General features: G+C 43.9%; 6 protein-coding genes across 6 annotated transcripts; 3 read left to right on the top strand and 3 right to left on the bottom strand.

Moving 5' to 3' along the window:
- Nucleotides 1–754: 754 nt before the first annotated feature.
- On the bottom strand, nt 755–1,619 carry HO173_012700 (uncharacterized protein; the record flags this gene model as incomplete). Its single annotated transcript, XM_037314535.1, has 2 exons — nt 755–1,046; nt 1,117–1,619. 2 exons carry the CDS (start codon nt 1,617–1,619, stop codon nt 755–757), a joined length of 795 nt encoding a protein of 264 aa, XP_037158595.1.
- Nucleotides 1,620–6,602: 4,983 nt separating this feature from the next.
- Nucleotides 6,603–7,712, top strand: HO173_012699 (uncharacterized protein; the record flags this gene model as incomplete). The annotated part of the gene is made up of 1 exon (XM_037314534.1): nt 6,603–7,712. The coding sequence occupies one exon, from the start codon at nt 6,603–6,605 to the stop codon at nt 7,710–7,712; it is 1,110 nt and encodes a 369-aa protein (XP_037158594.1).
- Nucleotides 7,713–8,030: 318 nt separating this feature from the next.
- HO173_012698 (uncharacterized protein) lies at nt 8,031–9,017 on the top strand (the record flags this gene model as incomplete). Its single annotated transcript, XM_037314533.1, has 1 exon — nt 8,031–9,017. One exon carries the CDS (start codon nt 8,031–8,033, stop codon nt 9,015–9,017), a length of 987 nt encoding a protein of 328 aa, XP_037158593.1.
- Nucleotides 9,018–9,963: 946 nt separating this feature from the next.
- HO173_012697 (uncharacterized protein) lies at nt 9,964–10,512 on the top strand (the record flags this gene model as incomplete). The annotated part of the gene is made up of 1 exon (XM_037314532.1): nt 9,964–10,512. One exon carries the CDS (start codon nt 9,964–9,966, stop codon nt 10,510–10,512), a length of 549 nt encoding a protein of 182 aa, XP_037158592.1.
- A 561-nt stretch (nt 10,513–11,073) lies between these two features.
- On the bottom strand, nt 11,074–15,181 carry HO173_012696 (uncharacterized protein; the record flags this gene model as incomplete). The annotated part of the gene is made up of 12 exons (XM_037314531.1): nt 11,074–11,148; nt 11,222–11,517; nt 11,566–11,799; nt 11,854–11,974; nt 12,026–12,541; nt 12,599–13,130; nt 13,237–13,272; nt 13,328–13,340; nt 13,387–13,436; nt 13,488–14,090; nt 14,144–14,470; nt 14,523–15,181. The coding sequence occupies 12 exons, from the start codon at nt 15,179–15,181 to the stop codon at nt 11,074–11,076; spliced, it is 3,462 nt and encodes a 1,153-aa protein (XP_037158591.1).
- A 1,780-nt stretch (nt 15,182–16,961) lies between these two features.
- HO173_012695 (uncharacterized protein) lies at nt 16,962–18,198 on the bottom strand (the record flags this gene model as incomplete). Its single annotated transcript, XM_037314530.1, has 3 exons — nt 16,962–17,605; nt 17,669–17,835; nt 17,900–18,198. The coding sequence occupies 3 exons, from the start codon at nt 18,196–18,198 to the stop codon at nt 16,962–16,964; spliced, it is 1,110 nt and encodes a 369-aa protein (XP_037158590.1).
- Between the last annotated feature and the right edge of the window lie 779 nt (nt 18,199–18,977).

The raw sequence follows: 18,977 nt of genomic DNA, 5'->3' as shown, positions 1-18,977 counted from the left end.
CCCTAACATTCACCTTCCCTTGCTTGGCATCCCTCCGCTTATTGTCAACGATCATCCACGCTCCGAGCATCAAAGTCAGCAAGAATCCCGTACCACCGAAAGCGGCGGTGGTAGCAAGCGCTGGTATGTATTTTGGCGCATCTTTGTTCTGGAAGATGTTGGAGCTGACCACACCCATGAGGTTTGCAAGTGGTACCGCGATAGAGGTGAGAAGAACGCGTCGACCTTCGTGGGCGATGTTGTTGTTGTACCACTAAGGAAGTGAGCATAAGCGCTAGCCTGTTTCCAAAGTGAAGAAGCCTATACGTACGACATCAAGCAGCACTGACGGGGCGGATGTTCCCCTTTCGGTTTGCGGTTCAGCAATCAATAACGATTGCCACATTGTAGTTGTGCTTACCATGTCATCATGAAGCTTGCGAAGTAGGCCACGTGAAGCTCCTTCTCCACATCAATCGCGACATATATGCAAAAGCCAATGAACGTAAACAAGAACCCAGCCGCTACAAACGGAAACCGCAACCTGGTAAGATCGCTCGCAAAAGCAAGCACCAGAAGCATCACAGCCCCGGAGACGTTAGGTGCCACTGTATACAAGTTCGTCTTGACAGTCCCAAACCCTAACCTGCCAATAATCTGAGGCAGAAACAGTTGCACGGATTGCAATGGAACACCTAGACAGATCTCAATGCCTAGGATTAGCCAACTCGTGGGCTGTTTGAAAATCGCAAGTGAATCTCTTAGGTTGAACTTTTCATTGACGATAGAGGAGCTGTCTGTTTGCATGCGGTAGTAGGCGAGGTCTTTCTCTTCCTGGGAGAGGAAGTGGGCATGCGAAGCATACTGTGGGAGATACCAGAAAGCGAAGACCGAGAAAGGTGATCGTGCAACAGCCCTCTACGATGAAGAGGTAGCGCCAGTCGGCTAGGGAGCCCGTCTTTATTTGGAACACGCCGAATGCGAGGAGCCCTGAAAAGGCAGATGCAATGCTTTGGGCTGCGTAGAAGAGAGCGAGGCGACGGGCTAGTTCGTCGCGGCGGTAGAACCTGTCATACATCAGTTGCCAACATGGAGAAATGTGAGGAAACTAGGAGGTAGAAAGGCAATGGTACATACGTGGTAAGATAATATATCACCAAGGGAAAGAATGCACTCTCAGACATTCCCAAGAACCATCGAATAGTCATCAACCCACCAAAGTTCATTACAGCAGTGACCATCACGGTGAAACATCCAAAAGAGAACATCATAGCTGGCAACACGCGATTAGGGCCCAATTTCTTGCCCAGGATTCCCAAGAACGGAGCCGTCAAGACATATGGAACGAAAAACACGCTCAGAATGATGTTGTACTGATTTCCCTTGAGACTCAGTGTCTTTTCAAGTCCAGCCGTTTTTGCGTTTCCGAGGTTAGACTTGTCGAGACTGTTGAAAAGATACATGCATGCTAATACGGGCAAGATGCGCAAGTCAAATTTCCATACTAAAGCGCGGTCCGCCGCCGGTGTCAAGAGCACTGTTGTTGTTCCACCATCGTCCGTAGGCACGGTGATCTGGGAGGCTTCCTTCGAAGTCACTGGGCTTTCTTCGTCTCCCACGAACGACTTCTCGTGGTCCATTGCTGACTGGGATGCGCTAGCCGCGAAGGACCTTTTGGGCGATGAAAGAGGCTGGAGAACAAGGTGAGACCAAACTTCTCAAATTTCAGCAGGCAGGAGTTCACAGCGTCTTAAAGATACCTGTGGGGAAATTCTCGGCCGTATCTTATCATTGGTCGTTAGACTTCTCATGCAAGATGAGGTCAGACACCCCACGAGAATGATGATAAGAAGATACTGCCCGTTCAACGTGATAAGGGCCCTCGCAAATGTTGGGCAAGTCCGTCTGAAGGTTTACTCGAGTACAGATAGGAGCGCACTTTTCGCTCGTTCTACTGACCCTGACTGGAACTCCTTGGGTGAGTGAGAGCGCGCCCTTGTAGGCATTTTCCTCTCGACTGTATCAACAGTATCTCAAGCCTTTGGTGGGACTGTCCTCCACCATAAACACTATTCACATTTCACGGATGCTGTCTTGACTGGAAAACTCGAGGTGGTGGGTGTCAATTGGAACGGGTAGAGGAGCTACCCGTTTTCCTTAGCCACTCGGGCCTACTATTGGTGGCGTATTGAGTCCTTCGTCACTCAAACTGAAGATGAGCAAAAAAATCTTCGTTTTTTTGAATCAACAAAGATGGCATTCAAGGGAATTCACAAAGTAAGATCGTCAGAGCTGATACTGCGTACAAGTCTACTACCCACAATTTTGCGCTCAAGATCATCCTCTGCTGAGTCGCAATGTATAGGAGCTGTCGCAAAATTTCCACGGTTAAGAGAACTAAGGATGGCGCTAACAGTAGTATCCTTTCGTTATAACGACCTTTCTAAATAATAATAGCCTAGTTAAATTTACCGTATAGAGGTTATTATTAAAAGTTTTAAATATTAGAATTAAGACTTTAAAACTCTTAATATTCTTAGTAAATATCTTAAATATCTTAAATATTAATACTTTATATAGTAGCGACATTAATATTATATATATAAAGTATATATATATAAAGTATATATATATAAAGTATATATATATAAAGTATATATATATAAAGTATATATATAAAAGTATATATATATAAAGTATATATATATAAAGTATATAGTAGCGATATTACTATATATATACGAGGTATATAATTACGATATTACTATATATATAATAGTAATAATAGTATATATCTTAATATATTATCGAAGTTATTCGTTTACGAGATAATAATAAGTATTAAAAGAATCATAAAGAAGAGAATAAGTAGTCTTATAATCTAGCTAATCGAGTAAATTAATATATATATAATTATATAAAATATTATATATAGATTATAAAGCTATTTAAGAAATTTGCTAAAATATTAGAAATATTAAGAATATTAAGAATTTTAGCGTATATTTAAAACTTTCAATAATAATCTTTATATTATACTCGTTTTTACTCTTATTTATATATTACTCTTATTTATATACTTTTAAATTCGATAAATTTAACGTAATATTAAAACGTTTATCTTTTATTAAATTTATATAATAAATATATATAATAATAATAGTACTTTATTTATATTAAGAGTTTATATTAAAGAATTTAAATTTAATTAATCTATTATTATTCTTATTTATCTCTTCTTTAATTATCTCTTTTATTTCTTTAAACTTATTATAATAAAAGTAATAATAAAATCTAATAAAGCTCGTAATAATAGTTAATAATATTTTCTTTATTTCGCTATTATTATTATAATAATAAAGTAAAATTTAATAATCTTAATATAAGAGATATAATAATATTTTTTAATAAAAACTTAGCTTTTTTTATATTACTTAACTATTATTAAATATAATTAAATTAAAAAGTAATCTTTATTTTAATATATTTAATTATATTAATAACTCTAATTCTAATTCTAATTATAATTCTTTTTTTATTACTTTATCTTTAAAAGAATATTATTATTAACTTAAAGTAATAAATAACTAATATTAAATATATACTTCTTTTTAAAAAATTAATAAAAATTAATTAACTTTTATTTTTAATATATACTTTATAAAATATATTAATATATATAAAAGAATAAGATAAAGTTAAATTATAAAATCTTAAATTTATATATATAGTTAATTATAAATTTACTAAATTTATACTCTTTAATTAAATCGACTAAGTTAACTTACTAGCTCTCTCGCGTCTTCTTATTAAAAATTTATATATAAAAGACTTATATTATTAATTATCTATCTCTTTATAAATATAATTACTTTATAATTTTATAAGTTATAAATCTCGCTTTACGCTTTTTAACGCTATAAAAATTATAAAGTTTAATTTACTATCTATAGAGCGAATTATTATTTAAATATAGTTATATAAAACGCGTTCGAGATCGAATAATTCTTTTATCTATTTATATAAATTATTATTCTTTTACTACTTTATTAATCTACTAATCTATTAATTATAAATATATTTACTCTCTCTATTACTCGCTCTTATATTACTAGATCTATAAGATATATATATTTCTTTTTCTCGCCTTTTAGAGTCTCTATTAACGCTTTTAAATTATTTTTTAACGAATTTATTATTACTAGTAATTAAGATCGTAAGCGAGTTTAATAGTTATCTATTACTACTTATAAATATATTAAAAAACTCTTAAAAAGAGTCTAAACGAAGATATTCTCTTCTATATACTTCTCTTAAGCTAGCGATAATATCTTTTAACTTAGCGATACTTACTAGCCGAAAAGATATGGAATATTTCATGAGATATTTCATATTAAGTGATATCACACCGTACCCGGGTATGGTATAAATAGGGTCGGATACCATATCATTTTTCTGGTATGGGTTCGGGATCTTGGCGGGATATCCCACGGTATGGTATATCTGTGGTATCATATCATGGAATGGTATATGTATGGGATATCCTCACTGAGATTTCAGTATAAGTAGCTATTCTGATCATCATTCTGGCCAACCATGGCTATCACTATCATCTACCATGACTGTCACTATCATGGCTGCCACTATCATGGCTGCCACTACCCTGGCTGCCACTATCATGACTGCCACTACCATGACTGCCTCTATCATGGCCACCCCTACCATGGCTACCCCTACCATGGCCACCCCTATCATGGCTGCCACTGCCATAGCTACCACTACCATAACTACTACTACCATGGCTACCATATAATAGTAGGCTATTTCAATAATAAATAGTGGTAGCCATAATAGTGGTAGCCATGGTAGTGGTAGCTGTTAGAATGTCAGGTATGTGATGTGTAGAACGGACGGATCAATTCTCCAGAACCTCTCCGGGGCCAGGTTCTAAATATAGTACAAAATTAGGTAGCTGGAAAACATGGTGGCTGGGATGCGCGGGGGCCACATTTCGATCGCAGGCATGGTAGTGGCAGGCATGGTAATGGCAGGCATGGTAGTGGCAGGCATGGTAGTGGCAGGCATGGTAGTAACAGTTATGGTAGATGATAGTGGTAGCCATGGTTGGCCAGAATGATGATTAGAATAGCTACTTATACTTCTAAATATAGAAATCTCAGTAGGGATATCCCATACATATACCATTCCATGATATGATACTATAGATATACCATACCGTGGGATATACCGCCAAGATCCCATATCATACCAGGTATGGGATCATATAAATCTCAATAACCCATATTATGTTAGAGTATGGTATGGTAGATTAATATCTCATATCATATTATACCTTTTCGGCCAGTAGCGATACTATCTTCTAAAACGCGTTTTTCTTTCTAATCTATTCTTTATTACTCTATTTTAAAGTCTTTTAATATATATTAAATTCTAAATATTATTAAAAAGAAACTTTTAAATAAGAGAAAGATAATATAAAAAACTCTTTATTATAAGACTTATTAATAGATTTCTATAATAATAACTCTTTTAATAGCTTATATTCTTTTAATTTATCTTTTAACTTTTATATAGATTCTATTTAGTCTTTAATAAGAATCGCTAGCTATATTATATATTACTTATATATTATAAAGCTTATATAATATTATTTAAGTTTTATAAATTAAATTTATAATTATTATAATATTAATATATATAAAAGAATAAGATAGAGTTAAATTAGAAAATCTTAAATTTATATATATAGCTAATTATTAATTCGTTAGATCTACGCTTTTTAATTAAATATCGCGAGTAAATAAATTAACGTTCGTAACTATTAAAAATCTCTTCTTCTACTTTTAACCTTTTAATAACTTTACTATTTTCTATTAAAATTTTAAGATTTTTTTTTAAAATTATAGTCTAAAACTTACGCTTTTTAATAATAAAAAAAATTCGAAATTTAATCTTATTAATTATTAAAGTATAAGAAATTTAAATATCGCTTATTAAAGTTCGCTAAATAGTATCTAATTAAAAAATAGATATATATTATTTAATTTTAAAATAACTTTTTTATTTTCTATTAAAATTTTAAATTTATTTTTTAAATAATAGAAGAAAATATAGGCTTTTAGATAAAAAAAGAATTTCTAAATATAGTTTTATAATTATTAAAGCGTAAGAAACTTAATTTCTTAAATATCGCTTATTAAAGTTCGCTTATTAAAGATCGCTTATTTATTTACTCGATAGCTTTAATTTAAAAATAATTATAAATTTAATTTATAGATCTTTACTTATTCTATTATATAAATTAATAAATTCTTTAAATCTTATAATATAAGCTATTTTAATAGAATAAATTTTATTAGATTATTTAAATAAATAATAATAGTAGTTATAAGAATAATAGCTATAATAATAATAGCTATAATAATAATAGCTATCTATATCGAACTTATCGAATTTAAGAGCGTATAAATAAGGATAATATATAAATGAGAGTGGAAACGAGTAGTGAAAGTAGGGCATGATTAGTCATCAGCGCTAGATCTGCTGCTTCTTCCTCTTCTCCTGGTTTCATCTCCTCTTCATCATCTTTTCTTCTTCTCACCATGGCCGAAGTCACGCATATAACGAAACCTGACGGGGATTTCGACGAATGGGAGATCCCAGCCGATAGATATTACACTCTGACCTCCACGACATTCACCAAGCGACAGCTGCGCCAACAGGAAAGATACACGAACTGCAAGGGCGAGCTCATTACTGTACCTTGGTCGCGCGAACTGCTCGAGAACGAGAGAGATGCCTTGATCTTTATCTTTCAGAATACGACCATCCACGTCCCAAAGTTTCTCCATTTCTCGCTCGAAGGTGGTGTTGCTAGCATCACAATGGAAGCCGTGCACGGGGAGCTCATGGATGATTTGGTTGTGACACTCAATGAAGAAGACCAGGAAAGACTCACTAGTAATGTTTTGCTGTACATCAATGACACGGTTCTCCCTCAGCTCCGTCAATTGAGATCCAGCACACTTGGTTCCGTGCGCGGCAATATCATTCCCCCGTACAGATTACAAACTAGAGCGAGACGGGCTCATTATCCATCGAGAACATCGGCTACCAAAGACTACGTTTATTGCCACAATGATCTTGCACAGCACAACATAGTGGTCAACCCAGAAACCCTGCAAGTCGCTTCAATAATAGACTGGGAGTTTTCTGGATTCTACCCGTCAGACTTCGAATATCCATTCTGGCTTACAACTCGCGCGAAAAGAACGGATTGGGGTAATGAAGACCCGGCCGTCCAGCGTCTCATCAAATTGATCGACGAACCAGGTAAGAGCAAACCTACTACAGCCCTGCAGACAAGTCTCGCATTGACAGGATTTAGATGCAAACGCTTCTCTTGCGCGCCCATGGGCGGCCAGCATGACTCGCCTGCACGCAACATTTTCGCACCTCTTCTCATGGCTTGCGGACAAGGGCTTCACTGCCATTTCGAGTCTATTCTCTCGATTCACAAATCATCGTTCCTAAAAAGAATCCCGGCGAGCGTCCCCTTGATAAATGATGTGCGCTTTCTGTGTGTTCTCACTCTTGCTGCAAGACGCAACCATAGCCATCTTGCCGACGTACGGATAGAGTGTAGGAGGAAGTATGCATGCGTAGGGGCCCCCGAAGGCACGGGTGATCCTGTCCATGAGGGCGATCTGTAGGTAGCATTATAGTATCAAAAGGGCCAGCTGCACCTGCAACACGTACCCAATATTAAACAGACTGAGCCGGATCTGGGTGGGGGGCGCATACGGCTAAGGAAAAAGAGGGTGTACGTCGATCTCTGCCCACTGTTAACAGTAGGTATTTGTCAGCTTCAAGCTCGTGATAGTGTTGGTAACATCTTGTGTGATGGCTCAAGCTCAACACTTCCCTTCACAGAAGCTTTAAAAGATTTTAGATTGACAGATACAGATATCATACACACCTTGGAAACCTTCTTCCTCTCTACAAACACAATTGGCTTTTCTACTTGAAAGATGGCGAGAACGAAGAAGACCCCTACACCTGCGACACATTCTACACGGCGGCGCTCTTCCAGAATACGACTTTTGAACAAGCGGAGAACACTAAATCAGCGCAACAACCAACGCGCAGGTACGCCCGCCGCACCTAAATCGTCGTTCTCAGACCTGCCGGCAGAAATCATCATTCAAGTCTTCAAATCCGTCGATGATTTTTCCACCGCTGCCGCTCTGAGCAACGTTTCACGCAACCTCTTCACCATCTGGAAGCAAGATCTCCCGTCCATCTGCAGAGCAGTACTTCCCCGCACTGTCGACTGTTTCGATGAAGCCCAAGATCTCATGGAAGCTCAGTCTCACTCTGCACAGAATCAGCAGTCGTCTGATGCAATCCAGGCAACCATAGGCCGCGCGGAGCTCTTTTTCTCAAATGCCGCTATCGCGTGGCTTGCTTCCTCTCGCTACGAACGGAGTGTCATTGATCATGCTAAGGGAAAATTTGATGACCGCGGTATGACAACGGCGGAGCGAACATACTTTGTGAAAGCGTGGTACCGGCTTATGACAATAATAACGTTAGTAAAAGACTTTGAGCCTCTCCCATATGGTCGTCTGGTATCCATGGATTTCTTAGGGTTTTCCCAAATGATGGACGTATTGCACTGGCTGGAATATCATAGTCAGAAAAAGAAAGCCACATTGAAGAGCATCACACTTCATAACGACGATCTACGCCCGTATATTGCTCTTGTGGGAAGTCAACGGTGGTGGTCTCTACATTGTTTGAACAAACATCTGACGAAGGAGTCATTCCCCGAGCAAGGCTTTCCGTTTCCCTGGACGTGGACGCCTTTCTACACATATGTGTTTCACGATCACTATCCGGAAGAAACTTATCTAAGAATGGACGTTGGCTTGGCACAGCTGTTTCCTAGTCTTCCCAAGCATATCCTTGAAGGCATTCTTGATGGCACTGTGTATTACTTCCAGTCACAGCAGTGAAGCCGATGGAGGCAGAGGAGGTAGTAATAGTGGCGAAAGCTTCCAATAATGCCCCGAATCACTCAGCCTCAAGACAGACCCTGAATAGTTAAATTGAAATTCATTCACGCAATCCGTAATCCATCTTCCGTCTGACCTAATCCGGGCCAATGGTTCAGCCAATTTGGGGGATTAGCATCAAAATACTACTGCAGTTAGTAAGACCCTGGAAGAAAATTAGCGTTCGTTCAGTTCCATTAATTGGAAAAATCTTCGTTAGTGGCTACGGTTACCGCAGCGTTGAAGTGAAAATATTAAAAGTGAACATGAACAAGCAATATCATCAATGATTTAATGTCACACTTAAATCATATATTACGACCCACAGTCCAGTTCAGATCATTCGCGTGTAGCCTCGGACTCGTGCAGACAACATCCAAGTTAATCGTCTAGAAATCTGGGGCGCACTATTCGGAGCCTTGAAACGGCGGCGGGGACAATGTAACCGGAGATTTGCTCGGACATGGACACTACAAACCCAACAACAAACTTTTCTGGATTAGCAGATGACCCGCATTAACGCGACAGCCGAAGTCCTTTTCAGCGCTGCACGAGAGGTGCTTAAGCTAGTTGTCTATAGGTGCGATACGATCTAGAACTCTTTTATATGTGGACCCGGCGCCACCGCGCGCGGCTATGAATCTCACTTTGAGGTCATGGCACATCTCTCCCAACGCGCGCGACGTCTGAAACTACTTAAGATGTAGCGCAGATCGCCAATCGCGAAACATGATTGAATTTGCAGAGCACGTTTGTCGAAAACAAAAGAACAGGAGGGAAAAAACGTTCGAAAGCCCGAGCGTAGGCCCCAAGAGCAGCTTTGACAATTTTCTAGCGAGCATTTAAAGAACGACGATGGAAGTGATTCTTCTAGCAGATTCCTCCATTCTCACCATTTCCCGTCACAATGTCCCACCAGCGCACCATCCAACGTCTCGCTCTCTCGCTCCTAACAATCTTTTCCACCTTTACTCCAGCCACATCAGCGGCTACACCACCGACCCTCGCCAGCATCTCGCACCCGGTCCTCCCGAACCTCCCGAACCCAAACAGCACCATCAGTTTCGATCCACCCCGAATCGTGATCAAAATCGACGCCACGCACGACATCCACTTCACCCAATACCGGCACTTGTTCCCCGAACGCAACTATTTCGCCGCCATCATCTCCCTCCAAACGTCCCTGATTGCGCAGTACTTCGAGCGGCAAGGGGAGGATTTGGACACGGGGGCGTTGAGCCTGGATGCATATGGGGCAGAAATCTACCTCGACAATCTGACGGGGCGGTTGACGTATGCGATGGCGCATAGGATGTTGGGGGAGTTGGGGGAATTCTTGATGGGGGGGTATCGGTGTGTGGCGCGGTTTGAACTTTGGGAGACACAGGGAGCGCAGGCGGAGCAGCTTAGTGTGGGATGGCTTGAGCCGGAGGATACGAACAAGAATGCTGTATGATTGATGGGACTGGCCAGTTTGGGGGTTACGACGCCAAAGAAGTTGGAGAGGTGAGCTGAAGCATCAGAGGTCTTGTGGAGGAAGTACCGAAAGTAGTAAATACGGAAGAGGCTGCGAAAATGAAGTGTGGCTCGCCTGCACGCAACATCCATCTCAAACGCTTCCTGTTATCATTCCATGATCTATCAGCACTTGAGTACTGTCGGTAAAATTGTCCAGCTCCTTATCGAGTCTCGACTCTAGTATCCCGGCCCCCCTTCAGCATCTACATTAGCATACTGGTTGGCTTCGGGTATTTAAAATACGAGCTGGCCGTTTTCCCCCTCGCAACAATCTAACGCAAACCACTATTCATAGCGCTGGCTAAAAATAGGCCTGCTCAAGCACACTGATCCATCGGGTTGCGGCGAATCCTTTGCATATAAGAGTATTAATGAATGTCTATTACGAAGCGGGAGATACTGTCTGAGCTGGAGAAGGCGGTGATCATGTGTCTCCTGACATCGGTTCTGGAGCCGCAGAGAGGTCCGATGATAAGAGACCTTCCATCTATTCTAATATTTATTCCGGCAGCTTTAGCGCTTTCATCTTGGTAAGCAGCTCCGATACTCGGAAAGGCTTCGGCATAACATCGTCCTGTCCTCGGGTCAGATTTGCCAAATTAATGCGCAATGGTCTTGCATCGCTGAAGACCCAACTGGCAACTTACCATTCCCGCACCCAGTGAAGTCTCGATCTGCTCCTTACGTGCATTGGCCGTCACAGCAATGAGCGGGACGTGTCTGATCAAGGTACCCTTGCCCTGCAACTCCCTGATTCGTCGGGCGCACGTGAGTCCGTCCATTATTGGCATCTCAAGATCCATAAGGACAACATCAACAGCTTTGCCACCAGGGTTATTTGTCCACAGATTGGAACTTTGCATGAAGTCCAGTGCTTCTTGTCCATGGTTCGCGACGTGCACGGTACATCCCGCTTTCTGTAGCTGTTTACAAAGAACTTTCTCTAATCCAAGGTCAGTGCCAATGGCTTGAAAGGTTTGAAGACACCCACGGTTGACCAGATTATCCTCGACAAGCAAGACTTGAAAACTCTCCGAGTCTCCCTTGTTCTGGCTACTATATGTTACAGACTGACTTGCTACCTTAGTTGGCACGTCTGTCTGCGATCTTTGAGGTTTGATCGGCGAAGCTGTCCGACATTCTGCAGACTGGGTCTCAAGCTGCTGCATCGCTTTCTCGGCTGGTGGTGACGCTCTTCTTCCTTTAACGTAGAATGCAAAGGTGCCTGGGTTATGTTCAGCCCAGAAACTCAGTCTCATTGAAAGTGCAAGTCACTTACTACCCTTTCCGGCCTCAGAGTAAAGACCAATTTCGCCACCATGCAGTTCGGTAAGCTCGCGCGAAATAAAAAGACCGAGTCCCGAACCTCCATACTTCACGTGAGTGCGTGGGTTCGCTTGCTATATCACCGTTAGCTCGGGGCTCGTTCGATCTTACAAGAGTAGAAATACCGCGAAACGATGGAACAGGCGGGTTTTCTCCTCGCTGCTCAAGCCTTGACCAGTGTCTTCTACAGCGAAGTAGACAAAGAGGGGCTCATACTCCCCCCATTCACGATCGAGTGTCAAGTCTTTCTTCGAGTCAATACCTCTGGATGGAAACCACTCGAGATTGACTCGTTCGGTGCCAGGAGGCTTGTTGACTGACCCTCCGATTGACACCTTTATCTCGCGCTTCTCTCGGGATTTCGTAAATTTGATGGCGTTAGTCATGAGGTTGACGAGGATTTGCGTTACCCTAGACGGATCGATCATCACCCAGTCAATCCCGAAGCGCTTGTACGATTCCTCAAAAGAAAATGCAAGCTCGATGCCATGGGACACAAGCTCCCCTTCAAACATCTTCAACGCTCCTTTGACAACGACTGGAGGCTGGGTCAGGGTTGGTGATACTAGCAACATTGCCGAGTCGAGTTTCGAAAGCGTCAAAACGTCATTGATGATCCGTCCTTGGTGTTGTGCGCAGAGCTGTTGGTCATGTAAGTCAGCTAGAGGTCTCCAACAGTGCAAGTGGTGATGACAAACGCTTATGATTTGGATGGCCTCGAGGTTGCTTTCTACAAGCTCATCCGAGAAAATTGGCGTCTTCGATGAGGCTCGGAACTCCAGAAGTGAAGCGGCGATGCCATCCGCGCTCTGCAGAATAGCGCTCAGGGGATTACGCATCTCATGGCTTGTAATGTCCATGAATTTTTCCATGCTCTTTCTCGCCTCTTCTGCCTCTATCCTGCTGCGTACTTGTATTTCGTTCGCATCTTTTTGCGACTGAGCGAGCTTTTCGGAAAGCGCCGCGCGCTCTAAAGCGTCTTCTTGGGCTTGTTTCAGAAGACTGATGTCAGTAACACTTCCCATCACGCTTTTGAGAGATCCATCTTCGTTCTCGTCGTGGCCGCAGGAAGCCAGAATCCATTTGTTCTTCCAGGTGCCGCTTTCCTTGTGGTGCCACTTGTGTGTGAGTCGTACCTCAAAGGTGCGTTTCAGTTTTAGCTCGCTCATGTTGTACCATTCTTGTTCCACGTATGGACGGTCTTCTTCCATGATGATACCCATGAACGCCCTACGCCATTAACGACTATCGTCAGCAGAGTAATCCTATGTTGATAGAGACGATACAAAGCTGGTCAACCTCAGAAGTTGGATCAAGAGCATGGAGCACGACCTACATCTCTGAGTGCTCATCTCTGGAGAGCCCTGTCATGCTGTACTGTAGGCAGTTCAGCATTACTCAAAGATGTGGTTCCCTTGTCTTTCAACAGAAGTCTTACCCCTGCATCAAGTCAGACATAATCTACGGAAAGCAGAGCGTGACGTACATGTATCATTTGCGTACAGAACTTCCCCACGAGGGCTAATGTAGAATAGGCTAGACGGCTGTCAGTCTATCTAACCATGACGACGATTGGTGGGAGACAACCCCCCAGCATTGAGCTCAGTCAAAGTTTTGAACCGGGATTCCCCCTCGGCCAAGTCTTTGGACAGCTCAGCCTGCTTGCGTCTAGCCTGCTCCATCAGCGCGGCCGATGTCAGAGACGTTGACAATTGCCGATTTAGTAGCTGTATGAATCCGGCATAATCATCATCGTACGCTCTTCGTGGGTTCAGCCCCATCAGCAGAAACCCTAAGGTTTCTTCTCCAGCAGTAAGAGGTAGGACAGCTAGAGTGTTCGACGGTTCGCCAAAGCCTCGCCACTCGATTCCGTGGAGCAATGATTCGGGCAGACTCCCATTATCTCGCTGGAAGACCTTTGGACAGTTGGCCGAGATGGTCTTCCTCAAAAGTGGTAGAATCGTCTCGCTACCTTGGGTCAGGTCCGCGCGCTTCAGTGCCAGGGGGTGGCCTTCCACTACACCTAGAGCTGCTTGCAGGTGGATGATCGAAGTTGGAGCCTCGTCATGCATATCACTGTCAAGAGAATAGATCACTGCCAATGGTATATCGCGCTCGTTCGATTCGAATCCCTTCAATACTTCGCGCCAGTATGAAGCCATATCAGGGGCACTAACGATGGAGAGGAGGCTATTGATGATTAACGGTAGTGCCCAAGAGACCATGGGTCGTCCTGATCTCACGTAGATGTCCTGCGCTCCCATATATTCTGCCTTGTCGTCTCAAAAGCGGCATTATAGAACCCTTCGGTCTTTCCATTTTCGGCTCGAACAGGTATCAAATTGTATGAAAAAAAGGTCTCCTCAAGGTAGCCATGTCTTTGGAGGTAGAAAGGGGTGTCCTCCATAGACGTTGCGCGTCCCAGTCGCTCGGCGGTGAGGAAGACCGGTTCGAGATCCTTGGCGACTTCGGCCCAAGCTCTTTCCAAGGTTGCGCCCATTAACCCCGGATGCTTCCTACTCGCCACAGCTATGTATGCCTCATTGTACAACACTGCCCGCTGTGGGCCCCTGGCAAATTGTTCATCAGCGTTCATGCGGTCATTGGATGAAGGGCTTGTACCAGAATATGCAGGCACCGCGAGAATCGGACATCAGGAGGCGCGTCATCTGTCTAAGACAGCCAGACCAAGTGTCCAGAGGCCCAAGTGCCGTAGACGACCAATCCGTGCTTTTGAAAAACTGAACGTGTTCGCTTATTGGCAGGTCGTCGACCCATGTAGGATGCATGCCTGCCTGAAGCTTCCCATTCTCTTTTCTTGCCGGAAGACCCCTTGACCCGGTGTTCATGCCGTGAGCTTTCCTCTGCGACCCAGCAGGAGGACTTGGGAACGAGCCTGCGGAAGTGTCCTTGAAACCAATTGCGGAACTGCTAATTATGCGCCATCTCTTCTTCAGTGTTGAGCCGGTCCACAACAGACTCTGATACTCGAATGGAGGTGGAAGGTCGTCCGTTGTGTGGACATATGTAGGGAGGCTAGTTGCCCAATCCTTGAACTGCGAGTATGTCCCTAGCTCATCATCGTCCGCCGGAACGTCTTTGCTCACTTGCACCGGATTTAATATACGGGGAAGGCGCTGAAGGGATGCATTGGAGAAGACCGTGTGTAGACACTCATTAGAGGGATCCTGAGTGCGCTCGAGGTCAAGGATGAATGTCGGCCTTGGATCGCATTCGAGCAGCTCGATCATGCCAATATCAGCCAGTGCTGGAGGGACCATTGGCGTATTCATCGCCCTGACCTGGGCTTCTACCGTGATATTCGCCCAGACTCTTTCTTCTCCTTGTGTAGCCCATGGGTAATCATTGCAACTGGTTCATCCCACGGAGGTAGCGGGCGCCCCAGCAGCGGGGGGTGTGCTTGTATCGGAGAGGTGTGAGATTAGGAGGTGGGGGGATTTTCTATCGAACTGGTGATGCTGATGATAGTGCCATCTAAATCAAGGCCGCTACAAGTGTTCGAGACGGGAAATACAGACTTGTGTACTCTCAGACAACACTGGAGAATGACGAACGCCTCGGCTAAAGTTCGGCAAATTCGACGCGCGCGCCTCTCATCCGACACGGTATGCACAACATACAGCATACTTTATGAGTGTCCAATATTCAGCACTGGAACCCTTGCAACACTCTGAACTTCATATCATTCCACGCTTTGTTTTAAAATATTTTAAAATTTTCCCCCAGCTGTCTAGAGCACATGAGTGATGCCGCTGGGAATGTGTGGCGGGCTAATTACTAATTCATACCCCAAAACTAGGAATCCTTACCGAATCATACCCCTAATTACTGAGGGTATGATTCAGTAATTTGCCGTTCATGATAAAGATTTGCAAAGAAGAGGAGAGGATTCGCGACCTAGGCCATCCGACTATAGAACTAAGGGGATTTCTCCGACCGCATTGAATGGGTACATCACACGAAAGCCGAGTAGGCTAGTTTGGTCCCCCAGCCTATCTACACCCAGCCTATCTACACTTAGCCTATGGCTCTCACTCACACTCCTAACTCCATTCTCAATAGCTAACACAGGTATAGACACCTAGATTACACTCTTAATGGGCAGTATTGGCACAGGCGCTTAGCTGCATCTACAAGTAGGCCATTCAAGTACCTTACCTTAGGCCGCTATGGCAAGTTTGGTAAATTACCGAATCATACCCCAAATTTTGGTGTAGAGGTATGATTCAGTAATTAGGGGTATGATTCGGTAAGGATTCATAGTTTTGGGGTATGATTCGGTAATTAGCCCAATGTGTGGCTCACCCTTATCCGCTTTGACCATCTGCTCACAGGTCTTACAATATTCTGGGGAGCATTAATCTGCAGTAGGGAAGTGATGGATCTGTCTCTACTGGGTGCAAGTCATCTGGAAATGTGCTCGTTGAAGGCACCCGATTGACGAATACTGCTGCTGTCCACGAGCTGGCTGCCAGTTCCTTCTTGTACCCAACTGCAAAAGCCCCACAAAGTCCTCTCGACGCCCTCATTTCACCTAGCTTGCTCCGCACGCCACGCCAGTTCTACGTAGCTGTTGGCCTTGTTGGGCCCGAACTGCGTACTAGCGACGCAGGCCTCATACACAAAACAAGTCCCAAAGGCTTCTAGGACTCAGACAAGCACGATGTTCTCCCACCATCAAAGTATTCTGTAAATACTGGTACCATGTGTTCTACTCGCTGGCAACGATTGCGAAATGAAATTGAAGGACAAGCTACGTTCACCAAAGATTCTGCATGACTCTCCACCACCGTCGCAACCAAGCTTTCACCATTCTTCTGCCGCGTTCCACGACCAGCACCTCCACCGCTACCGTTCACCAGTCCAGCCATCTACGGCTCACAAATGAAGCGTTGCATTCTTTCAATATATCTTGGCAGCGTTAGGGCGACCGCAGAAGAGGAAACCCTTCTTCCCACCACTCGTCCCTTTGAAACCGAGACTGATTCGAAGTTGGTCTCTCCATAGGTAAAACCATCCCTACCACGGAAATTACACGCTCTATCGGTATATATCTTGCGTGCCGATAGGATCCGTCGTCAAAGAGCCTAGCGCATCTGCCTCGCTGCGCTTGGGACCCAATTCTCTGGGTGTCAACCTCACATCGAGCGTCAAGTTCGAAGCCTGGAATCCACCCGTCGTTGCATTGCAAGTCAGATTCAGTGACGGAGCCTGAAGAGAACCCAATTTCAAACCGAGCGCCTCGTACACAATTCCCGAAGGCGAGTTGCAGCAAGATTTCGAGACATATGTACAATTACAAGGGCAAGCTGGATCCGTCGAACCCTCTCCTGTGAGGGTGGCGTTGATGATGTAAAACGACTGAGTGGCGTTGGTCGAGTCGACCTCAAGAGTTCCCCGCCTTATCCCAAAGCTGGGGCGTGGCTGTTTGCACGAGCTGGAGAAAAACTCTCCATGCCACTTGTCTGCGACGCATATACAGCTGACATCACCCCCGCAGTGGCTCGCCTTTGAGCAGAAATGAGATCTTCCGCAGATGGGTCCGGGCTTTGGAATATTTGGCGGATTATGTGCCGAGATTCCCTCCAAGTTGGGCGGAATCCCTTTCGCTACGCTTTCTGCAAACGTAGTAGCGAACGCGGACGTATTCGAGTAAATGACAGCGAGGAGCCGGCCTTTGTCGCCTAGAGAAATGGAGATAGGAGTCAGCTTGTTGCATCTTCAACGCACAACCGTGATAATCTTACCGATCCAGCCCTGACCACCTTCCATGCTAGGAGCCTGATGCTCGTCGGGCGTGGGGACATGTGAGCAATAATTCTGGAGATGGGTTGCTTGTTGTGCGAGACTAGGATACGTCCCTGTATCATACAAGAAATTCCCATTGGCGTCATATCCGGGCGCCAGGTAGATGCTGCAGCCATCTAAATTAAACCGTGGTCAGTTCAGTGCGCTCGCAAAGTATCTCCGCCTCCGACTCGCCTCTTTCATAAACCGTGGCGGCCGTGTGTATTCTGTTGAACCACTCCGTTAAGGTGACGTCTGACGGTCGTCGGTCAAGGTCCCCGGTATAAAATAGATGACGCTCTCGATCCGTGCTTAACAAGCCTTGGAAAGTTTTATTAGCATGGCCTTCAATGAGGATTTGTGAGCAGTTGTAAGGGTTTGGGTTGCCGTAGAGGGAGGCGTCGCAAACGATGGCTGCGGAAGAGCGCGGGAGGAACAAGGCAAAGAGTAGAGCGGGTGCGAGAATGAATGTCCGCGACCTTTCGCACATATCGTCTCGTGGTATGCCGTCCACAGATAGTGCTTGGTAGGAACGACAGCCTGACAGCGAACCGAGGTGACAATTGATGACATTAGGTACTCTAAGATTCAGGAGATTCAGCGCGGCGTGATTGAACTCCCACAGCTTGTATTAGCATAGACGCGATCGAGTGTATCTTCGAGTACGTTCTATGCGAGTATCCCCGAATATCCGAGCTGCGCGAGGCTATCACCTTCATCTGCGGTTCATATGCGATCGAATCTTAGCGCACAACAAACTTCCAAAGCTTGCACCTGCAAAGCTTTTCAATGCCGTACTGAAGAATGCATCCTCTCATTGCCAAGGAACTATTGCACACTCTCACACGTGCAACCAACATGCTCTCAAGGCCATGTGTTTCGCGCCTGACATGATTATCCCACGACCGCTTGTACGATTAGTTTTTTGGAAAAGCCGCCTGGCGAGACATGCGCTACGGAACGTGAAACGAGCATAAGTAGAAATTCATGTGGTGAAACGAAAAGAACCGGGGTGATTGCAGTGCGCTGTTTAGATGATCATTTTGCTCTTCTCTCGTTTGAGGGCGAATTACTGGAAATCTGACGAATAATAGTTATCGGATTGTAAGTCTCAAGCGCTGCACAGAAGTTTAAAACTCTGGCTATGGTTTCCGGGGGTTTTCGCCGTTTTCACGAACCCAAGAGCACGTTCTTGGCCTTGTTCACCGTTCGCAAAACCCTTCGCCCTTAGCTACGGCAACAATTTCTTCGTCTATCGATCGTCCATTA

This window comes from Letharia columbiana (genome assembly GCF_014066305.1).
Source record: "Letharia columbiana isolate WasteWater2 chromosome Unknown Sc0000090_s0, whole genome shotgun sequence".
Lineage (NCBI taxonomy): Eukaryota > Fungi > Ascomycota > Lecanoromycetes > Lecanorales > Parmeliaceae > Letharia > Letharia columbiana.
The sequence above is the reverse complement of the archived record's forward strand: the minus strand, read 5'-3'. Positions and strand labels throughout refer to the sequence as shown.